A 20,166-nucleotide genomic window follows, 5' to 3' on the forward strand; every position below is an offset into this window, starting at 1 on the left:
TACATAAAAAAATATTTACAAAAAAATGTCTTTCCAAAAACTTGTATAAATACGTTTAATTTGTAATACAATTTAAAATCTATAGACTTGATATTTCAGTTTAATAACAATTCTTAAAGCTCATGTATGTTTTAGCTTTGTAAAACTTTTGAGGGCTTTGATCGATGAGTATACTTGGTTATAAGTTATAACATAGACTGCACTCAAGCTCTTATTGCGGTTAAATTAGTGATTTTCAAATGTATAAAAATTAAGTGGTATGACATTAACACATGATTTGTGCGTTTAATGGTAAATAATAGTTATTTATTTTAAATTAAAATTTCACAACACTATGCTTAGCGTAACTCGGGATCCGTATTCGAATCGATTGCGAATTGCCACCAAATTATTCTCTTCATGAATCTACTAATGTCAGATAATCAACATTATAAAACGTTAGCGCCAAAACGACTATCCGTTACGTAATAATCTTTTTTAGGCTTTTTGTTCTTCGAAATTACTTAAATCGTTGTCACAAAACATCTATAAATAGGTCGGCACGTTTACAAAAGTCTTGGCAAATAATTCCCTGTTCATATGAAAAATACTTATCAGTTTTTATGTATGTCGACCTTAGGATCATCGTTATAAGAAAACCTTTCTATATTAAGTTTTGAATCAAATTTTCAATGGTTTTACGTAAAGTTAACAGAGTGTTTTTACTTATATGTGCTGTCGGAGGGATTAAATTACATACACATTGATATATATATATATATATATATATATATAGTTATTTACAGAGTATATAGTTTTAGATGTTGTTTTGTCAATTACGTTTTGCGTTAAGGGGATTGCATGCGGTCTGTTTTTAAGGAGTTTTCTATAGTCAATATTTAAGAAAAAAGAGGTTTTAATAATTTTCGACCATGCAATTCATGTACCGGTTAATTTGTATAAGCTTCGAGGTATTATTTTTGATTTCAATCATTTATTTATTTATTTTTTATGAGTAAAAGCAGTTTTGGTTTATTTTAGACCAAAAAGCCAGACAAATTTTGACTACGTATGGTGGTCTAATTTCAATTCTGTATAGAGATTCTAGTTCTTTGGCTACTATATTATATAGAAAGCTTTATTTAAAAAATTAATTTGCAATTTTTTCATTATTAAAACCCTATTTTTTACATAAAAAAAGCAAAAAATTAAAAATCTGTTTCCCACATAACATAGAAAAGCTGCCAAAGAATTCGTATATTTTTACAGAAAGGAAATCGTACCATCTTAAGTAGTCAACATTTTGTCTGGTTTTTTTGCTCAAAAACGTAAAAAAAAACACCACTTGTAATCTCTTAAACGGTTAAAATAAAAATAACTTACTAGTTAAACATATTTTGTTGTTGAGGTGAGCAGGATTATTAATCCTAGCTAGGTTACTGTAACATTTTTTTAAAATAAGCTATTATCTAAGCAATCCGAAATTGATAATAATAGTGCAAACAATGGTAATATAGAAGTGGTTCAAAAATGTATGTTATTAATTATTTTTATTAGTTAATATAAACTATTACTGATTAACCAGATTAAAAAAAATGGGAAAGGCAATATAATTGGAATAATCAAAGCTTTCATACATCATACCTTTATTATTGAATATATGTATATATACGTCTGTTGTTTGCGACATTTTTTAAATATTCCATTTAACTTTTTATTTCGACACAATTAAAAACAAAAGACAATAAGCAGCTAAAGAATATTTCTGTTTCTTGATCAGGATAATTTTTTGTTGATTATGATTTATTTATTTTTTGTTCCGATAATAATTACTAATTAGTACAGACTTTTTTTACTAGTCTTAAATTGTTTTGATTATTATTAAGTTATTATTTTTAAGTTATAAAAAAAAGTTGTTCATGTTGAAAAACAAGATTGATTTGGTCTGTGTTGTGCACGTAGCGATTATTAATACACGCCACAAGTAAGTGTTAATAAACTTAAACAGAACCTGTTTTGTACTTTTTAAAATGTTGTGCAGTTTGTTAAATTTATCTGATTTTTAGTACTCTACGGGGTGTGAAACGTCATATTAAGGAGAACCTAAAGTTTCTGAAACGATTGTAATTAATCTGATTTGATTTATTGTTAGAGTTCTTCATGTCGATCATATTTTTAAGTTTTTGTAAAAAAAAAAAAAAACAAGCATTGGTTTAATTTGTATTATAAAATGGAAAATGCAGCTTTTAACAGTTTTTATAAATGAATAGGTCATTTCAAAAATGACACAAGAATTGAAATTGAAATTTTACACTAGCCACAAAAAACGTCATAACTTCTAAATAGTTTTTGCAGTGATTCTAATTTCTTGTACTCAACATTTGTATTGAATATGAGTGACTAATTTAGTTTTCACACAGAATACGTAACTAAGTATATAATTATCAAATTTGACAAAAAGTAATTTTTGAAAAATCGGTGACTTCAAATATATGTTCATTAAATTTGGCTTCAGTACATACAGTTTAGGCAATATAAATACATTACAATTAGTATTCCATTTATAATTATTAATTATTAATAATCAACAACTCTCATTGCAAAACAACCGATCCACTTCTTTTTTCATTTGTAATACGTACTGCGTACGTTTTTCATTAGGTAGTTATTATTGTGTTTTATTTTACTCTTGAATCACAAAATTACAACATATTAGCTAATGGTGTTTTTGTAATATAGTGTTGTTGATCATTGTTTTATGACGTCACTTAAGTCATTATAATAGTACGTAAGATAATATAATATTTTTTATTATTTTACAATTTATTACCTTCTTGTGTAGCCACTCACAACAAGTCTACAGCGACATCTGTACAACAAGTCTTACGCGCCATGTCATTTCCGTGATGATCAGAAGATAGCGCTAGATTTCATGTTTTCAATTTTGTTCGAAACTACTTTTTTTTTTTTGTAAGCACACACGTAATGTCGGCGTCGGTTGCATGATTACATTTTTTTAGAGTTAGCAAAATAACCGAGGATTTTTTTATAACACCCTGTTAAGTTTTTTTGACTATGCAGTAAAAACCCTATAAGACCCATATTTTAGGGTATATACCAAATATTTTCTGGAGTTAAACAATAATAGCTTTTACGTCTTGATAATTGGTACAAAATTTACGATGGTGATTTATTTTTTCCATTAAGGTTTATTTATTATAACTTTATCCAAAAATGTAGCTATTTATCCAATGTCGTCTAGGTAAACATTTAAATTAAGAAACGATATTTAATTTTTTATAGTTGTTTTTTATGCTAAAAATGTTCCTCAAAAAACATGTTTTAAAATAAAATATACAAATGTGTTATTTTAATTTTTATGTTAATAAAATATGTTTTAAGAGGACGTTACCCACTCGGAATTTGTAGTGTGATAGTACCTAAAGTTTACCTAATTTACATAGAATTATTTAGAGGAGAATATTATCTATGTTTCAGCGTGGCAATTTTTTAAAAATAATTTTTTCAAATTGTTAGACAGAATTATCGAAAATTAAAAAATGCTTAAACATAGATAAAGTTATTTTTTATAAACTGCGAAAACTTGGTCCTAATAGTAAAAGTCCTAATAATACATTCCTAATTATTGTACTAATCATCATACATCGCATATTAATACGTATCGCTAAACTCTAAACGGGCTAAGTCATCCATTCCAGTAAAGAATCCTAAAATTTGTACGAATTCTATTATAATATATATTTTATACTACATAATTATAGTTTGGGACGTTAACTTCCAATTTTGTAGGCTAAAATTTTGACTACGCAGAATGCGTTTAACTCGAGCCATAATGGATTGAGAGTAAAAACACATATTAAGAGAATGAAATAAGAAAACATTTTGGAGTTAATGGCTTATGCTTTTTTGAAAAAAATAATTCCCTGAAAAAAGTTATTGCTGTTAAAAAAAATAATTTTTACAACACTAAGTATTAGTAATGAATATATGGACATTCCATGCCAAGTGTTCCAACTAAAAATTGATATATTTTATAGTAATAATTCGAACTTTCCATCTATGCACTTTTCAAAAATATCAAAATGATCGCAAGAGTCGAAAATTACAAAAATTAATTTTTTATTTTTCTAAAATATCATCACCTTTCAATTTAATAAGAGGTATTTTTGCCCAAAAATCATGATGACTGATGTAAACGCGTCTTGTGTAGCTATGTAGGGTAAGAAAAATAGTTAAATGTTGCTGAGAGCAGTATGATAATCTTATTAAATAATTACCAATAATGATTCGTCATGACTATACGAATATACAAAACGGTTTTAGCTTAATATAAATTATTCGCAAAAACAATATTATACAGGTATAAATAAGATGTATCCTCTTAAAAAGATTATAGATTATAAAAATGTAAATCTTATAAAGATTATTTGCCAAAAACATGACTTCCGGGCAATTGATTATACTTAATAAATGTTTTTATTTTGTTTGTAGAAAGTGGACTTACTTACAATCTGCTAAGATCTTGTATTATTACTGTGTACAGAAATGGAATTTTTGGAAATCTTAGGTTTTTTTGGGAGGCTAGAAGTCTCCTTTAAAAAAAAAAACTGTATGGGTAAAAATCTGATTACGTTGTGGGGCTTTATTATTTTTGCTGTTTATTCATTTTTACTATCAAAAAAGTTAAAAATCAATCAACTAATAATTGTAAACATTATGAATTATATTCTAAAATATTTCTGACAAATATCGATTTAGTATTTTGGCCTTTAATGATAAGTTACGTCCATCCCTTACATTGTACATAAAACTCACTGAAAATGACAAAAACCTGTCCTTGAAATACATTCCTTTTTTTTTTTTATTTGTAGGCAATTTTTCATAGAATATTAATTTAAGCTAAAAACTATAGTGTATATATATTAGTATACTAATGAAGACCATTTATTAATGGTTCGTTTTTTAATAATAATATTATTAACAATCAATTATTGACTACAGATTTCATTATATAAAGTATTTAATTTCAAAATAATGTGACTAATCTAGTAGGTGCACTTGCCTTGTTACATTTTTGAGATTTAAGAATATGATACCAATAACGTCCTCATAATGTACATATACTGTTGGTTGATATATTTTCAGCTTATTATAATTATTTTGTAAATTAAATGTTAATAAAAATAGATTTTTTCTGAAATGACTTTAGCTATTACATGAGTATGAGTACCGCTAGTTTATTATAAACGCCTAGATTTCTTTTAATTTTTTATAACGTTTTTTCTATAAAATATATTTAAAAAATCATTTGTTTTGTTAATGTTATTGACCTCAGTGTATTATATTTTAATTTTTTTCCGGCGTCCTATATAAGCTCTAACTAATTTAAACCGCAAGGTTGTTTGGCAAATGATAATAAAAATCCCGTCCGGATTTTCTTTATCACATCCATAATTATTAATTATTACTTAAGGTTATTTAAGAGTAAAAAACTTGTGTGTCCTATATTTCATTTTTATAAACTAAACTCAAAATAATAATAACAATGATTCGTCCATACAATGGAAGAGTTCTATAAAAAAAATAAAATAAAAAATACAATGTATATTATTCGGTTCTTTTAGATATTGTTTACAAACCGTGTGTGTATGTGAGAGATAGATTATAAGTTGTTCTATGGTCTATCTGAATATATACATACACACACATAATATATATATATATATATATATGTTACGATAAAGTGGATACGCATGTTGTACCTCAGATAAAATATGATGTAGTTTGCTCTCTTATATGAAAAAGATTAACCAATATTTACAAGGGATTTGTGGACTGCGGCCACCAGCGTCTTAGTGTCAGATTGTTGTTGTCATTAGCTTAGCTACAAGATAAACATGGATAGTAACATAGCGGCGGGGGTTAGACCTCATGCGTGTGACACGTCCCGGTGTATTTTTGTGTGTGTGATTTATTGATCTCGGCAATGGGGAAGAATTCCCGTCGATTATAATAATATAATATATGTGTATATAGGATACCGATCATTAGCGGCTTTGGTATATTATGTAAAAAAAAAAAAAAAAAAAACACCGACAAATTACCCACAACGCGCGGTGGCCTAACTATTAAGGTGGTGGTGGACCATTATTATTATTGTGTGTGTCCACCACTTGTGTCCTTGTAAAAATGTTCCGAAACGGCTAGTAAAAGAAACGTTTTGCCGAATAGTACAATTGTGTATCGTGTAAGTACATACAATATAATGTATGAAGAGTTATAGAAGAGTTGTAGAGGAATAATTTTTACAATCTTGTGTACTTGAATATCTCAGCGGGTCTTGTCGTATAACGCACGATTAATGGCCTTTACTATAAGAAGAAGAATATGTCTCCGTTGTACCGTCGCGACATGGATTATTTCGTATATGCGGGTATTGTTATGTGTATACTAGCCGGATACCTTTTTTTTTTGCTAAAAATTAAACCTGACAAAGGGTTGCTGCGACCTATTAGTCCATTAGTCAATACAAATTTCTCGTAGTGCAACGGTTCAGGTAATCGTGCAAATCGATTCAGCGAGAAATTGAGGTACATAATATGTAATAATAATAACATTGTACGATGTGATCCATTTAATATAAAACAGCTTGTAGGTATATCAATTTAGAAGAAGAAAAAGGCGAAGATATCGTCGTTGTCGCGAAAAAAAATTCCCATGTGCTAAAACCACCAATTGTTCAGGAGACTAGTGAAACGTGTAAAACAATTTATAGTAGGTAACGCATAAGAGGTTTTATTTTTTATTTATTCTACAATGGAGATAGCACGTTGGAGATTTTATCATATGATAGCTTATTTTTTTCTGTATCCAGGCATACCAAAACCTCAAAGTCGTAAAATTGGCACTATGAGGTTTTTTCGCGGCAACGACGATATACTGTTCTTTTTTATACATTCGCATTACTCGCCTCACTATACTTCGTCGGCCTTCGTTTAATTAAAAAGCGCTTGTAGCCTGGATTCAAAATTGTTGTCAATAAATGTCCGTTATCAGTCATAACGCGGTTTTAGTTTAACATTAGTATAGGTTAAGTATAGAGATACAATAAATGTATTACAGGAATAACTAAATAAATAGTTGGACCAACTAAATGTTTAGTTTAAGACATTTTACATTTAGATATCTAAAGTATAAATTTATAAACTTGGTTGGTAGTCCAACTATTTAATATCTTCGTGCTTTAGCATAATTTTTTATGATTCTATTAAATAAATATGTTATAATGTACGTTTGATGTGTAGATAAGATAGATACACCGCATAATATGTTATACACAATTTTACTTATTTCTCGTCGACTTTAACGTGAAAACGGGTTATTTTTATCGGAATAATAATTTATATTTTACGTATTCGTTAACATATACAACAAATGTTTCATGTTTAACATGGTAAACTACATGGTTTATGATTTGTGACTAGAATCTATGAAATGTTTGTTGTTATAACTTATATTCTGAGAGTTATCGTTGTTTAAGACAACATGAAATATCGAACAATTCAGAAATAATCGTCTGACAAATGTGTATGTATTTAAGTAGATCCTACACTTGGACGTCATCGAGAAATCCGACTTTTCACGCGCTGAATAATATTTCGTTTCGCATCAGTGATGTATTATTCTGTTGATGGTTTTCTCTTTTCCGCATTATTCCGAAGGTCCTCTCACTAGACAGAGGATCCTATGTAGCGTACCACTTTGGTTTAGTGTTTATTTGAGTTCTATGTGTTGAAAATAATAATGAATTTATGTCCTGCCTGGAACACGTAATAACAAGTAAAGGTTAAATAATAATTTGAATTAAAAAAAAAAATGATTAAATTTGTTAAAAACTTAGCAAAATAATAGAAACATAATATTTATGATATTCGTGAAACAAAATTGTATAATAATTTAAAGATAACATTAGTTGATACGTTGCCGAATACTTAACATTACCTTATAAAATATAAGTTTCGTTATTCTCCTTCCAGCTTAGTTTAGCAAATTTAATGGACTAAGATGGTTATAGTTTTCCGTTTACACGGAAAAAACACATAGTTGGCCCAACTAAAATGATGGTTAATTATGGTCATTTAGCTGGGCGTTGGCCAAACTATTTATTTAGTTCAACCAACTATTTATTATGTATTGTGTCCCTATATCAACTATAGTTTTAGTTGGTCCTACTATGTATTTTATTCGTGTAGGATAAACCACGAAAACTTGTTACTCTTGTTCAGCTTCTCCAAACACTAATAACATCTTCTACATTTGTACTAGTAGTCTAGTTTATAACAGTTTTCAAATTTTAACGACTAATTATTTTATATCTATATATTAATTTGAAAACGGGATGTTGTGTACTCGTGTATTCATGTGTATTTCATTAAAAACTATATAACCACTCATTGTGCGCGTACGTCATCATATGCAATATACACACTACATCAATATTGTTATTTATAAAATCTGAAATATTGGTTATAAAAATGTTTAGATGATATACTTCTTATTTCATTAAAAACTATATAACCACTCATTGTGCGCGTACGTCATCATATGCAATATACACACTACATCAATATTGTTATTTATAAAATCTGAAATATTGGTTATAAAAATGTTTAGATGATATACTTCAGCATTTTAGTACAAAATAAAAACAATATATTTAGTTTTGACTTTTGGTAATTTTAACGAATTGTGAGTGGTATTATTCTACAATTAGGCGTACACAATTGAAAACTGAGTATTGCAAAGAAATAGGTTTAGAAACTTGAATATATTTAATATTACACGTAAGTTTTAACTACATTACTACAATAAAAACAAAATGATAATTGTGTATAAACGATTGATTTCGAAAGTAACAATTGAATACTTTATAGTCGACCCTATCAAACATTAAGTGTACAAAATTGAATTTAAATGAATAAATACCTTTTTAGTTGTGTTTTACGTAGTTAGATAATTAAGAAATGGTAATATGTTATAACAATTCCTATATTTTTGTTTCCTTAAGTTTTTTTTAAAATATATTTATTTATAAAATCTTACAATTATTCTAACAATAAGTATATAACTTATCTAGTAATATTAGGTATAAGTTATAACGTGATAAGACTGAGTGAAATGGTGTCCTAGTAGTGAATTTATACGAGATATTATGAATGTATTAAATTAAATATAAATAACGCCATTTTCGTAAATACGTAAACAGAATTTCTACTTAAACCTTTCGTTTCTCAGCTCTGAACTTTTGAGACTTGCACCACATTTGTTCTCGCCTGCTCAGTTATTATTATTTTATATAAGTAGGTTATGACACCACATCTTTTTAAGACGTTTTTGGGGGTTACCAGGAATAGAATTAAAAGAGAGTTTCGAGATTAATCAGGAATTTATGCGCTTATAGTATAATACTGTAATGTATAGTAGATATTTTGTAATCATAAAGTAAAGTGTGATCGGAGACTTAACAGGGGGTGGCTTTGTTATGGTATGCAAGACTGTTTATTGAAATATTTGTATACGGTTGATCATGATATTATTTGATATATTGACTGAAGCCTTGAAAGTTGTGAAACTAAAAAAGTAATACATTTAATGATGTGCACAATGTGTGTATTATTAAATACACAATTTTATCCCCTGCTTAAAACGATAAAGAAAATAAGTGGTGTTCGTTAAATACTTTAACGCGTTTAATTTTGTCGTATTTAATTATTTTTATTTTAAAAGTTGTCGACGGCCAATAGGATATATTATACACACGAGAGCACGCAGTGTTTAACAACAGTAATTATTGTTGTTAAAAAAATATTATCGAGGCCATCATCGACGGCGGCGACCCGACACAATGGAGACGGCCTATCCGCGTGTAGAGGCGCAGTCATACATATATTATTATTATATTCGATAATCAAATTAATATAATAAACGTTTACCGCCTCCCCTCCGCGGGGGCATCATCATTTATCAGTGAAACGTCGACGCGTATCTCTCTTTTTCTATCTATCTCTCTCTCTTACGTACACACACCGACAACAACAATGTAATAATGAGATACGTATATGCGGTACGTAACAATAATAATATAATGTTAATAATACGCGTTTATATAGTAGGTATATTCCCGGAGAGACACCGCGCTGTCCGTGCACGCAGAGACTTCGGCGGCGGCAACCGGTTCCCCCGTTGCACCGCCCGACGGTTACGCCCCACGCGCACGCCATTGGTGGACGCCGCGCGGAGTACCCCCTTTGGCCGCGACGGCGATCCGGTACACAACGCGTCGGCCGGGTAGTCACATGTGACGGCACGGCTGTTGACGTTCGACGGCCGCGTCGCCTAACGCCGCGCGAGCTGCCCGCAATGGCAACAGTAATCGGCGGCGGCAGTTGTCGTCACCTGCGAAAACTACCACACCGCCTGTTGTCTGTCCGGGTGGTACCTACATAATAATATAATGAATACCTTCTCAACGGTTATTATTGTTGAACACTCGAACCCCTTTTGACACGCTCTACAGGCGTTAATCGAACATCCGGGCGGCGCACTTAAGTTTTTTTTATTATTATTATGTAACGTGTATATGTATGCTTTAGCCGCGGTTTTTAAATATAACATTATAACGCTTGTTTACACTACCGGAGGTCCGAAAAATAGTATTTTATCCGACACCGCCACTAAGAATATTAGGTACTTAAAGTCGAATCAAATTAAAACCTTGTCGTCGTAAAAATAGCGACATGATACTCTTTTTGGTTTAAATACAGCATGTTTGATCCGTGTTCAAATGTCTACATATTTTGATGTTAAAAATATCATAAATATGATTCATATCGTTGGTTGATACAGTATAAAATATTTCTAAGGTAGAAATTTGAATTGTAATTTTGTTATTAGTTATCGAATGTCGTCACTTAAGGAATCATGTTTTGCTTGACATTTTTCAACGATTGAAACTTTATCGACTATTTTAAATAGGAAATATATGGATATGAGAAAACTCGACGTTTTTCACATTTAATAGTTATAAAAATTACCTTCTAAGAAATGTTTTCAATTAATTTTACCCTTATGTGTTTGTTATGATTATTAAATTAACTAATATTTTAATTTTTCATAAATTTGGTAAAAATCAAATTTCATTTACATCATTTGCATATTAATCGCTTATGGCAACACAACAATTTATATTTAGAAAAAAACTAATTAGAAATACTTGTCAATATTAATAAAAAAATAATGTAATAAAAAAAGCTCTTCTGTTGTATAAAATATATTTCCAACATATATAATCGACGATTGTTATTGTCCTAAAACAGCAGGTTTTTTTTATACACCGTTCCGTTCATACACTGGGTTGATGAATATAAACAGAGCCATCTTAGGTTATGCAGGGGCTCTTGAGCACACAGTTTGGAAAACTTTTCAAAAAACTAAAAAAATATAAATCTGTAAATTGTATTATTTGGGCTCCACGTGCCCTTAGGTTAAAAATAAAACTGAAAGTAATTATAAATTCGATCATTCAGTTAGGACTTTAAATATTTCAGTGTTAAAGTGGGATTAACCGAAAGCCTCCAAAAGAACAGTCTGGGAGTTTTTCGATGCTGAGTTTTTACCAACCAACCCCTGGTCAAACTACATTTTAATTTTAAGTAGATATACTTGACGGTTAACGCAAATGGCCACTTAAATTTGAAATTTACTCAAGTTGTTGTTCATGTTAAAGTTCAAGTATAGAGTTTCCATAAAACCTAACCAACCGGTACCGTGCTCGATTTTTTTGGGAAATGTATCTATGAACCTACATTTAAGGTACGTCGTTCGATAAATAAATAAATACATTTAATAACATACTTTTAGGGGGAATTCGTGGCGTCGGATAGTGCGGTAAAAAAATCTACACACTAAATTTGACTGACTAATAATATAATTATTTGATGGTTCGTTTGAAGAACAATCTGCGCGTTGCATCGTCCAAAATATAATAGTAAAAAAATACGCACAATATGATGTGTAACAATATAGATGGTGTATATAATATGTATATATTTTTTACCTATAAAGGGAAAAAAAATAAAAGTCATCTGTCGTTGCAGCAGCAGCCGCTCTTCGTCACACCTATTCCACCGGATTCACAGCCGTACCAAAGATGCGCTACGGTTATTTTTTCAATTTTTTTCGTTACTGATGAATATACAAAACTTCTACTATCTATATAACCCAAGTATATCCATACTTATTGGGCCTATTCCGTTGTGCGGTGCGTTTTGTCGCGCGCTCCGGTGCGATCCGTGACCGCGACGCCGCGGGTTTGTCGTCTCGGTGCGTGGCGGCGCAGTTAATTTTGCACGGCTCGTTCCGCGGGGCCCATGTTCCGACGACGGTGGATGTGACCGCCGCGGATGACGGTCGCCGCCGCCGTCGACAATAGGTGACCGATTTTCTCGAATCCGTCATAATAATAATATACGACAACAACGACCGTGGCCGCGTAACAACACACCGAACGGCAGCGACGGAAAAAATGATCAGTGTTGTTATTAGGTATGCTGCGATAACCTGACGGGGACGGGCTGTCCAAATATTTGACATCGGCAAAACGGTGTAAGTAAAGCGGGTTGTGCTAGCGCGAGCACACGTTCGCAAGGTATGCGTATCGCGGCGGCGGCCATTGTTGTAGGCGACGTCTCGATGATGGATTCGACGGGCCGCCGCGACAGACTCCCAAGGGGAAAAACCGTATATATTACATGCGGAAAAACGGTCGTGCGAATACTTTGGGTATTTCTTTTTTGTTGTTGTTGTCTGTTTGTCCGTTTGTTTGAAGATATTATACGGTTTTTATGGATGGTGTGTGCACTGTGCATTGCATGTGTATTATACGCCAAAATGGAATAAAAAAAAAAAAAAAAAATAGAAAATCTCTAGAGGAAAAAGAATACCGCGGAGAGAAGAAGAGAAAAAAATCCATTAGTCTTGTGTATATATATTATATTTTATTTTACTGTTGTTATTGTCTGTGCGATATGTGTGTATAATATATTGTGCACACCCAGGGCGACTCTATACATATAACTTTCACACGGTTTTTGTCCAATCATCCGGAAAAGAAACCGCGATGATTTACATACAGATATATACACTTATAATAGGTCCGTTTAACTAAAAAATAAAAATAAAAAAATAAAATCCAGTACATATCGTCGGAACATTTAATATAATTTTTTTATGCGCCGTTGGCGATTTCACCGCGAGACGACGTTTTGTGAAAAACCCAAATAGTAAGTATTAAAAAAAACACAGGCTAGGTCAAAAAAAAAATTTACCATTGTGTTTTGGCCCTGGAAAAGTTTGTTTTCAATATTATTTTATGGAACGCGAATCAAATCGAGAACATATCATTTATTAATAATAAAGGTGTAATATATATAATATATATATACCGTTTTAGATCCAGTTTCTCTAAAAAAGAACTCGTTCCTCTTTTTGTTTTTGTTCATTTATTTAATGGAGTGGTTTAGAAAATTTAAATTGTTAAATAATAATTATTAATATAAAACTTAATTGAAATCGACAAAATATATGAACACATCAAATTGATACATTTTAATTAGGTATCTTTTATAAAATGTTGTTTTTATTGTTATAGCAACAGTTTCGCTAATTCGCTAATCATTATTAAGTGTAAAAATATGTATTCTACTAGATTTAAAAAAAATGTTACTTTGTCTTTCCTAGGTATATTAAAACAGTTGGTTTTCGTCCATCTATAGTTTTAAGTATGGATATAATTATGTTATGTTTTTCAAATTCGCTTGTACGTACTTACTACTTTCAAGTCATAATGAAAAATAAAGAAACAAAGCATCGTTTGTTTTTATAAGAAGAACTCGTTGAAGAAATCTGTTCCATTTGAACGATTTCCAAACTGTCACATAAAAATATGATTTTTTAAAATTCTCATGGAAAACGCGTACAGTGATGATAAAAGTTCAAAATATTTAATATCTAAAGTGTGGAATTCCAAAAAGCAACTAATGGAATTCGGTTCTGTAAATTCGATAGAAAATAAATCCGCTGTAAATTTGTAAACCCTAAACCTAACTTACCTTTTCTATTACATACCTTGGTCTAATACATAGTAAGTGCCATTTTTTACTAAATTTGAGTGGCATCTCTATCCAGAATTTTACTTATTTACGCTGAAAAAGTCATCAATTGTCGCCCGACACAGTTTTACTTCAGGTAAAGTTATTTTAGTCGAATCTTCGATAATTTCGTGAGGTCCTTAGTCTATATTGCTAAATTTGCTATGTTTGTCATGTTAACAATTAAAATATGAAAATTGTGTGTGTAGTGTTAATAGTATGCTGTATAATTACACGCGGGTGTTAGTAGTTATATTTTTGAATAGATTATCGGTTATGTACCTAATTATATTCTAAATGTCGGCTTCACTTAACTCATCTTGCTAAATCTCTAGTTTATCGTCTATATATTATGTGTGCAAAAAAGCGGCCGATATGTGCATATTCCAGGTTGTTTTATAGTAGGTACAAATTTGGTTGACCACGATAAATGACAAATTTGCTAGTATATTTTAGAATATGTACTTCAGCGGATAGTTTTTGCCTTGAGTTTTGGTAATCAGTAATTACAAATGGATTGTACATGAGAAAATTAACGCGGGATCACAGCAATATCTGTGTTTCGTTCGCATTGTCAAGCAATTACCAGCCGTTGCGAGTTTAATGGATGATGGACGATTTCGATCCAAGGACTTAGGTTAATAGTGTACTAATAAGTGTCTATGTTTTATTTTTATAATTGGAATTTTAGAATGGTGAGAATGTATTGTGTTTGGCACACACACTCACACTAATTGGTCGATTCGCAGTTGTCTTAATAGTTTTAGTAATTTATCAACTGTAAATACAACCTTTAAAATATGTTATATTATCTACGAGGCTTAGATATTCATGAAAATAATGGCTATAGTATTAATTTTTATACCTGCATTACAATATGATGATGTATAAGCGCTTTTTTCTATAATTATGTAGCTTTTTAACATAAAATATATTCTCCTAAATTTACAGAAGAAAGGATTGTATGTTCAGTACGTTGTGGCATTTGTTTTGTATGATTCGTCTTGTCGTTTTTGAAAATATGTTGTTTCGAGTTTATTTTTGGTATCTTAAGGTTTTTTTCAAGAAAAGCTTTGTTCACAGACACGTATGTATGTATATGCACGTAGGTATATGTGTGTGTGTTGTATCTATGTAGTATAATACTATATTGGGTATATAATTATAAATTATGTCGTCGCGAATGCGGTGTCATTTATTTTCCATCGCCAGTGCAGATGTTTCCCCTCAGGTTCATATTATGTTATTATTACCGCTACTATACCCGTATAAAGGTATACGGTGATAACTTCATTCCGTACGTGTTCGGCTTGCATTGTAAACGTGCCGGATGCCATTTACAAAGACTTCGGGGGGGAATAAGGTTGTCGTGCGCGTATAGCGTCGTCCGAATGACGATTTTTAAGGACAGGGGGATTTATTTTCAAAAGGCGGCGATATACATGTATATATATATGAATAGTAGTATATACAGCAAATAGTATCAGCAAGTGAACGGTTGAAAATCGTATAAGCGAGACGCGCTCGGTCCACATATGTATTTGTACCGCTGACGGTTTGGGCCGATATAATGTAGAGAAAAGGCCTTTGTGTGTGTGTGTATCGGGGGCTCTCTCCCTTATGATGCCACGCGAGGGTTTACTGCTGTTGTACGTCGGGGGAGGGTTTGGAATGAGGGAAGGGGAGGGGTTGGAAAACGTTAGCCCTTGTGATTAATGGCGTTGCGACGCAATCACGATCCCGTCGCCATTAACACAATGCGCACAGGGATTTTCACCCTCGTCTCGCGGTGATATCAAAAATGGCGGCCGCGACCGATCATCCCTCGCAATCGGTAAAAAAAAAAAAAAAATAAAAAGATTGTAAGTGAAACAATTCCCGTGTGTATTCCATAGCTTGTATAGCTTTTCGAATGTTTGCGCTTTTGCCAACGTCTGAACGAATATACATTTCCGTTTCCAATTCGTTCCCACCGCCGCGGACTCGGCGGTCATACCATAATATACTAAGTACATATTATAGTGGATAGCATGTTGGATAGTGTGCGATGGTATTAAATTCTAAGTAAACCGACCATTAACTGTAATGTTGCAAGGACGCTGAACTGGTGGAGGCCCTGTGGAAAGTCGACTTGGACTACGGATCGGCAGAGGTTGGCGAACAGCGAGTCGATTTCCCTTACGACGACGGCGAACAGCCTTTTTTGTTGCCAGGGGACGAGCCCCCTTCGTGGAACCGCACTTTCAGCAGTCCCCGTAGCCCTACGGACCGCAGTTGGTTCTTACCGCCTTTGGGTTTCAACTCCAGTGACTTGTCCGACGTGAGTATATTAGACTATTTATTTGTTATAAATCGATACATTTGATCGAGATGGACTATTTGGAGTTGGCTTGGTCCTGCCATTTTCTTTTTAGTCGGCCAGGTTTATTCTTTTGGTTAAATACCAAATACTTTTTTGGCCTAAAAAAACTTGCTGGTTGTTTGTTTAATTAGGGTATTAATTTATTTTTGTGCTGTGTGTAGGAAGGAGCCGCCCAACGTAGCCGAGAGGGTTTGGACAATTCTTGGGAGGTGAGCCGCTGGCTTGTGGACCTCAGATCAGGTAAGCATCACTATAATATTACCTACTATAATTCTTAAAAAATCGATTTGTACGTTTGTCGCGAAGTGTTTCAATAATTTCAGTCGATTATAGAATCTGACTGACTTACATGGAAAGTAAGTTGCGACGATGTAGAAATGGGGGCGAAGGGTATACTTATTCGGGGTAATCTAAGCGTTATCCTTTACACTGAGTTATTTTACTGTATTGTTCTCGTTTTGCGTAGAGCCCTCATAATTTCTTTAAATCCTGTCTCCGATATAAAGTTTCTCGTTTATCGACGGGGTCCGCATCTATCATCAATATTGCAATCCGTAAGTGTTCAAATGATCGCGCGAAAACGTTTTGAAGTCGAATTTGAGTGTGTAGTTTCGTAATGGTATGATTTATTTATCGCACGTACTCCGGGTGTAACATCAATCTCTGAAATATAATTGTGTAGTAACCACCGCTTATCCGAGTCCTTCTATCATTATAAATAACTGTCGGGTTACGTCCACTCGTCTGGACGTTACATAAGTATTGTTATTATTATTATATGGGAAACTACTTATTTTACGATACCCATCTATGATAATCCATCCGTTCGATAAATATTTAATATAATGGCATCTCGGTGTGGTTATTGTGCGTTTCTTAATTCCATTTTATTGTCTCGACGGTAAATTATAATATATTGTGCCATCGCTGTGTGTGCTGATATCTTTTTGGCACCTTGCAGTATATTTCTGTTGAAATCTCTCGTAATAGAATACCTACTTTCGGCATTCGTTGGTATTGGTTAATAACAAAATATTTTTTGAAACGCACTTTTTCGAGTCACAATAAACAAGTTATTATAAATTAATAAACGTCGAAACGCAGAAACTCAAAATAATAACCACTATCGTTTTTTTTTTTTTTTTATATAGCCTTTATTATAAATTTAACAGCTCAACAATTAACCACTATCGTTAATTATCTTAATCGTACAAGTTGAATTTTTGTTTTATCCGTGTATATATTATACATTGGCGAATGAATTGTCAGCTATTGTGTTTTGATTGTTGTATTTTTTTATGCTGCACCAAAGTGTTGAGTTTTTTAAACATTTGAGGAACTTCATAATATAACTTTGATTTTGATTATTACATTTCTCGAAAGAATTACAAAATTAGAAGTGACGACATTTAAAATGCGAATTATCCTTTTATGTAATAGTTTACATTTGAGTACTTCCGTCCTAAATTTTAAACTTTAATTTGTTTAAAACTATTTATTCAAAACTGGTTATCGGTCAGCCAACGTTTTCAGCAAGTGATTCTGAATTTTAAAAGTTAATAGAAAATACTAAAATAGATAAACAGTTGAAAATAACCTTATATTGTACTATATCATAAATAAAAATGTTTTCAAAAAGAAAAACTACAAAATTGCTTTTATTTTTAGAGTAAACTATCGTAGGCCGTGAAAAATATCACCCAGCATTATTAAATCGCATAAATAAAGCTAAAGATTTTAATACCCAATTTTTTTCGTCCATTCTATTTGTTAGAGGTAACAATACTAAACTATTAAAGATAAATGGTTTATGTAGAGTAAAATTGTGTTTTGACTAGGATGATCGACTCAAAAATGTAAGCTTAGCGACTCGGGCTTTTAAGTCATGACTGGAGTTTTACCGAAAAATTACCGATTAAACATTTGAACGATTATTAGGTATACCATTAATAAGAAAAAAAAGCTATGACTGTTTTCTTATACAGAGTGATTCTTTTATCATGAACCAGTCAATATCTCACTGGGTTTAGTTAATAATTGAATTTTTTTTTATAATGTTTTTATAAAACGTGATCTCAACTTTACACTATTTTTTTTTTACTCCCATCCCAACTTAGTTTTTTTGTTAGGAACTTTTGAAACTTAAATGGTAACGTATATATTTTATTAACTTTTTAAATTGAGAATAATGTACTAAAAATGTTGACTGGTCGATAACCAGTTTCGGATAACTATTTTTGAAGTTATTGAAGTTTCAAGTTAAAGGCTGGAGGAAAGGTGGAGTGTATTTTTATTTTTATCTTTACGCATTCCCCTCCCATCCTAACTCTTAAACTCTTACAACTTACAAATAGTTGTCCGAAACTGGTTATCGACTAGTCAAAATTTTTAGTACATTATTCTCAATTTAAAAAGTTAATAAAATATTTACGTTACCATAAGTTTCAAAAGTTTCTTTCAAAAAAACTAAGTTGGAATGGGGGTAAAAGCCCAAAAAATTGTGAAAAATTGATATCACGTTTTATAAAAACATTATTAAAAAAAAAATTCAATTATTTATTAAACCCAGTGAGATATTGACTGGTTCATGGTAAAAGAATCACCCTGTATAGTATTCGTAATAGAAAATTCCAAACTTAATGAACATTTTTTAGGTGCGAATTCTCCGTTTTTTTTTCGCAATCGTTTCGAGCATGGTCAGTTTTTTACACGTTCGAATATATTTTGACGGGATTTCTCGATCATTATTTTCCCGTCCGCCGCCGTCGCTGCTGTATGTACGAATTTCATTATTCCTCTTTGCCCCACGCTCTCCCCTAGGTTGGTCATTGTGGGAATTGAATTTTTCCGCTCGTTCCCGGACCCAAAGTGCGCGTTACATAATGCATGAATAAAAACGTTTTATGTATTAAGTGACTTCGGACTAGCGGGTGCCCCCTCTCCCCCTCGCCCACCACCGCCTACAGGGGAAAAAGTAGTGTTCGTGTACAACCGGGACGAGGAGGAACCCGGGCACAACGTCATCAATCTTTCCGGGCTATAGTCCTTTTGTTGTTCACACACCGCCGCCGTCTCCGGTCATCCAGGGATGAGTCATTTGTTGGCCGAGTACCCTCTCGCCCTATCGGTTTTCCCGATGCCCCCTTCCTCCCCTCTACCGGTCGCGCATTCCTCGTGTTTTTTCCGATGTTATTTATTTATTTCTCTATGCCCTTCGACCGCCGCCAAAACGTGTAATGGAGCGACGACGCGACGGCCGCCAATCCGCGCGACGAACCTCGAAAATGTGTTGTTTTGCCTTTTTTGTTTTAACCCCTCACAAACGCTCGATTTCCATTTTTCAAACGCATTTTGATTTCTTTATACTAATGTATATATATATATATATATATAATATGTCATAATATGTAATCGTTTACGGCCGACTCGTGTGAGCGCTTTCTTATAAATTCCCTCATAGTTCTGTTTTCTTATAACATAAGAATCCTTAGCGCGTTACAATAAAATATTTCCCAGTCGTCATGGCAACGTGGTTTATTATATTATATATATATATACGATGGCAGAAACGCACACGTGTATATCTCGTAAATATAA

General features: G+C 32.1%; 1 protein-coding gene across 1 annotated transcript in view; it reads left to right on the forward strand.

Moving 5' to 3' along the window:
* LOC126839206 (segmentation protein cap'n'collar) overlaps window positions 1–20,166 on the forward strand; it is an 83,213-nt gene that overhangs the window by 14,857 nt on the left and 48,190 nt on the right. The window contains exons 3-4 of the mRNA XM_050574386.1: window positions 16,303–16,527; window positions 16,731–16,809. Of these exons, the coding sequence (XP_050430343.1) occupies window positions 16,303–16,527; window positions 16,731–16,809 (304 nt within the window). The remainder of the gene's footprint in view (window positions 1–16,302; window positions 16,528–16,730; window positions 16,810–20,166) is intronic.

The sequence above is a fragment of the Adelges cooleyi genome, unplaced genomic scaffold, assembly GCF_023614345.1.
Source record: "Adelges cooleyi isolate 19-005CV unplaced genomic scaffold, UGA_ACOO_1.1 ACOO_flye_CR_arks_rails_tigmint_CR_PRNA_1, whole genome shotgun sequence".
Classification (NCBI taxonomy): domain Eukaryota; kingdom Metazoa; phylum Arthropoda; class Insecta; order Hemiptera; family Adelgidae; genus Adelges; species Adelges cooleyi.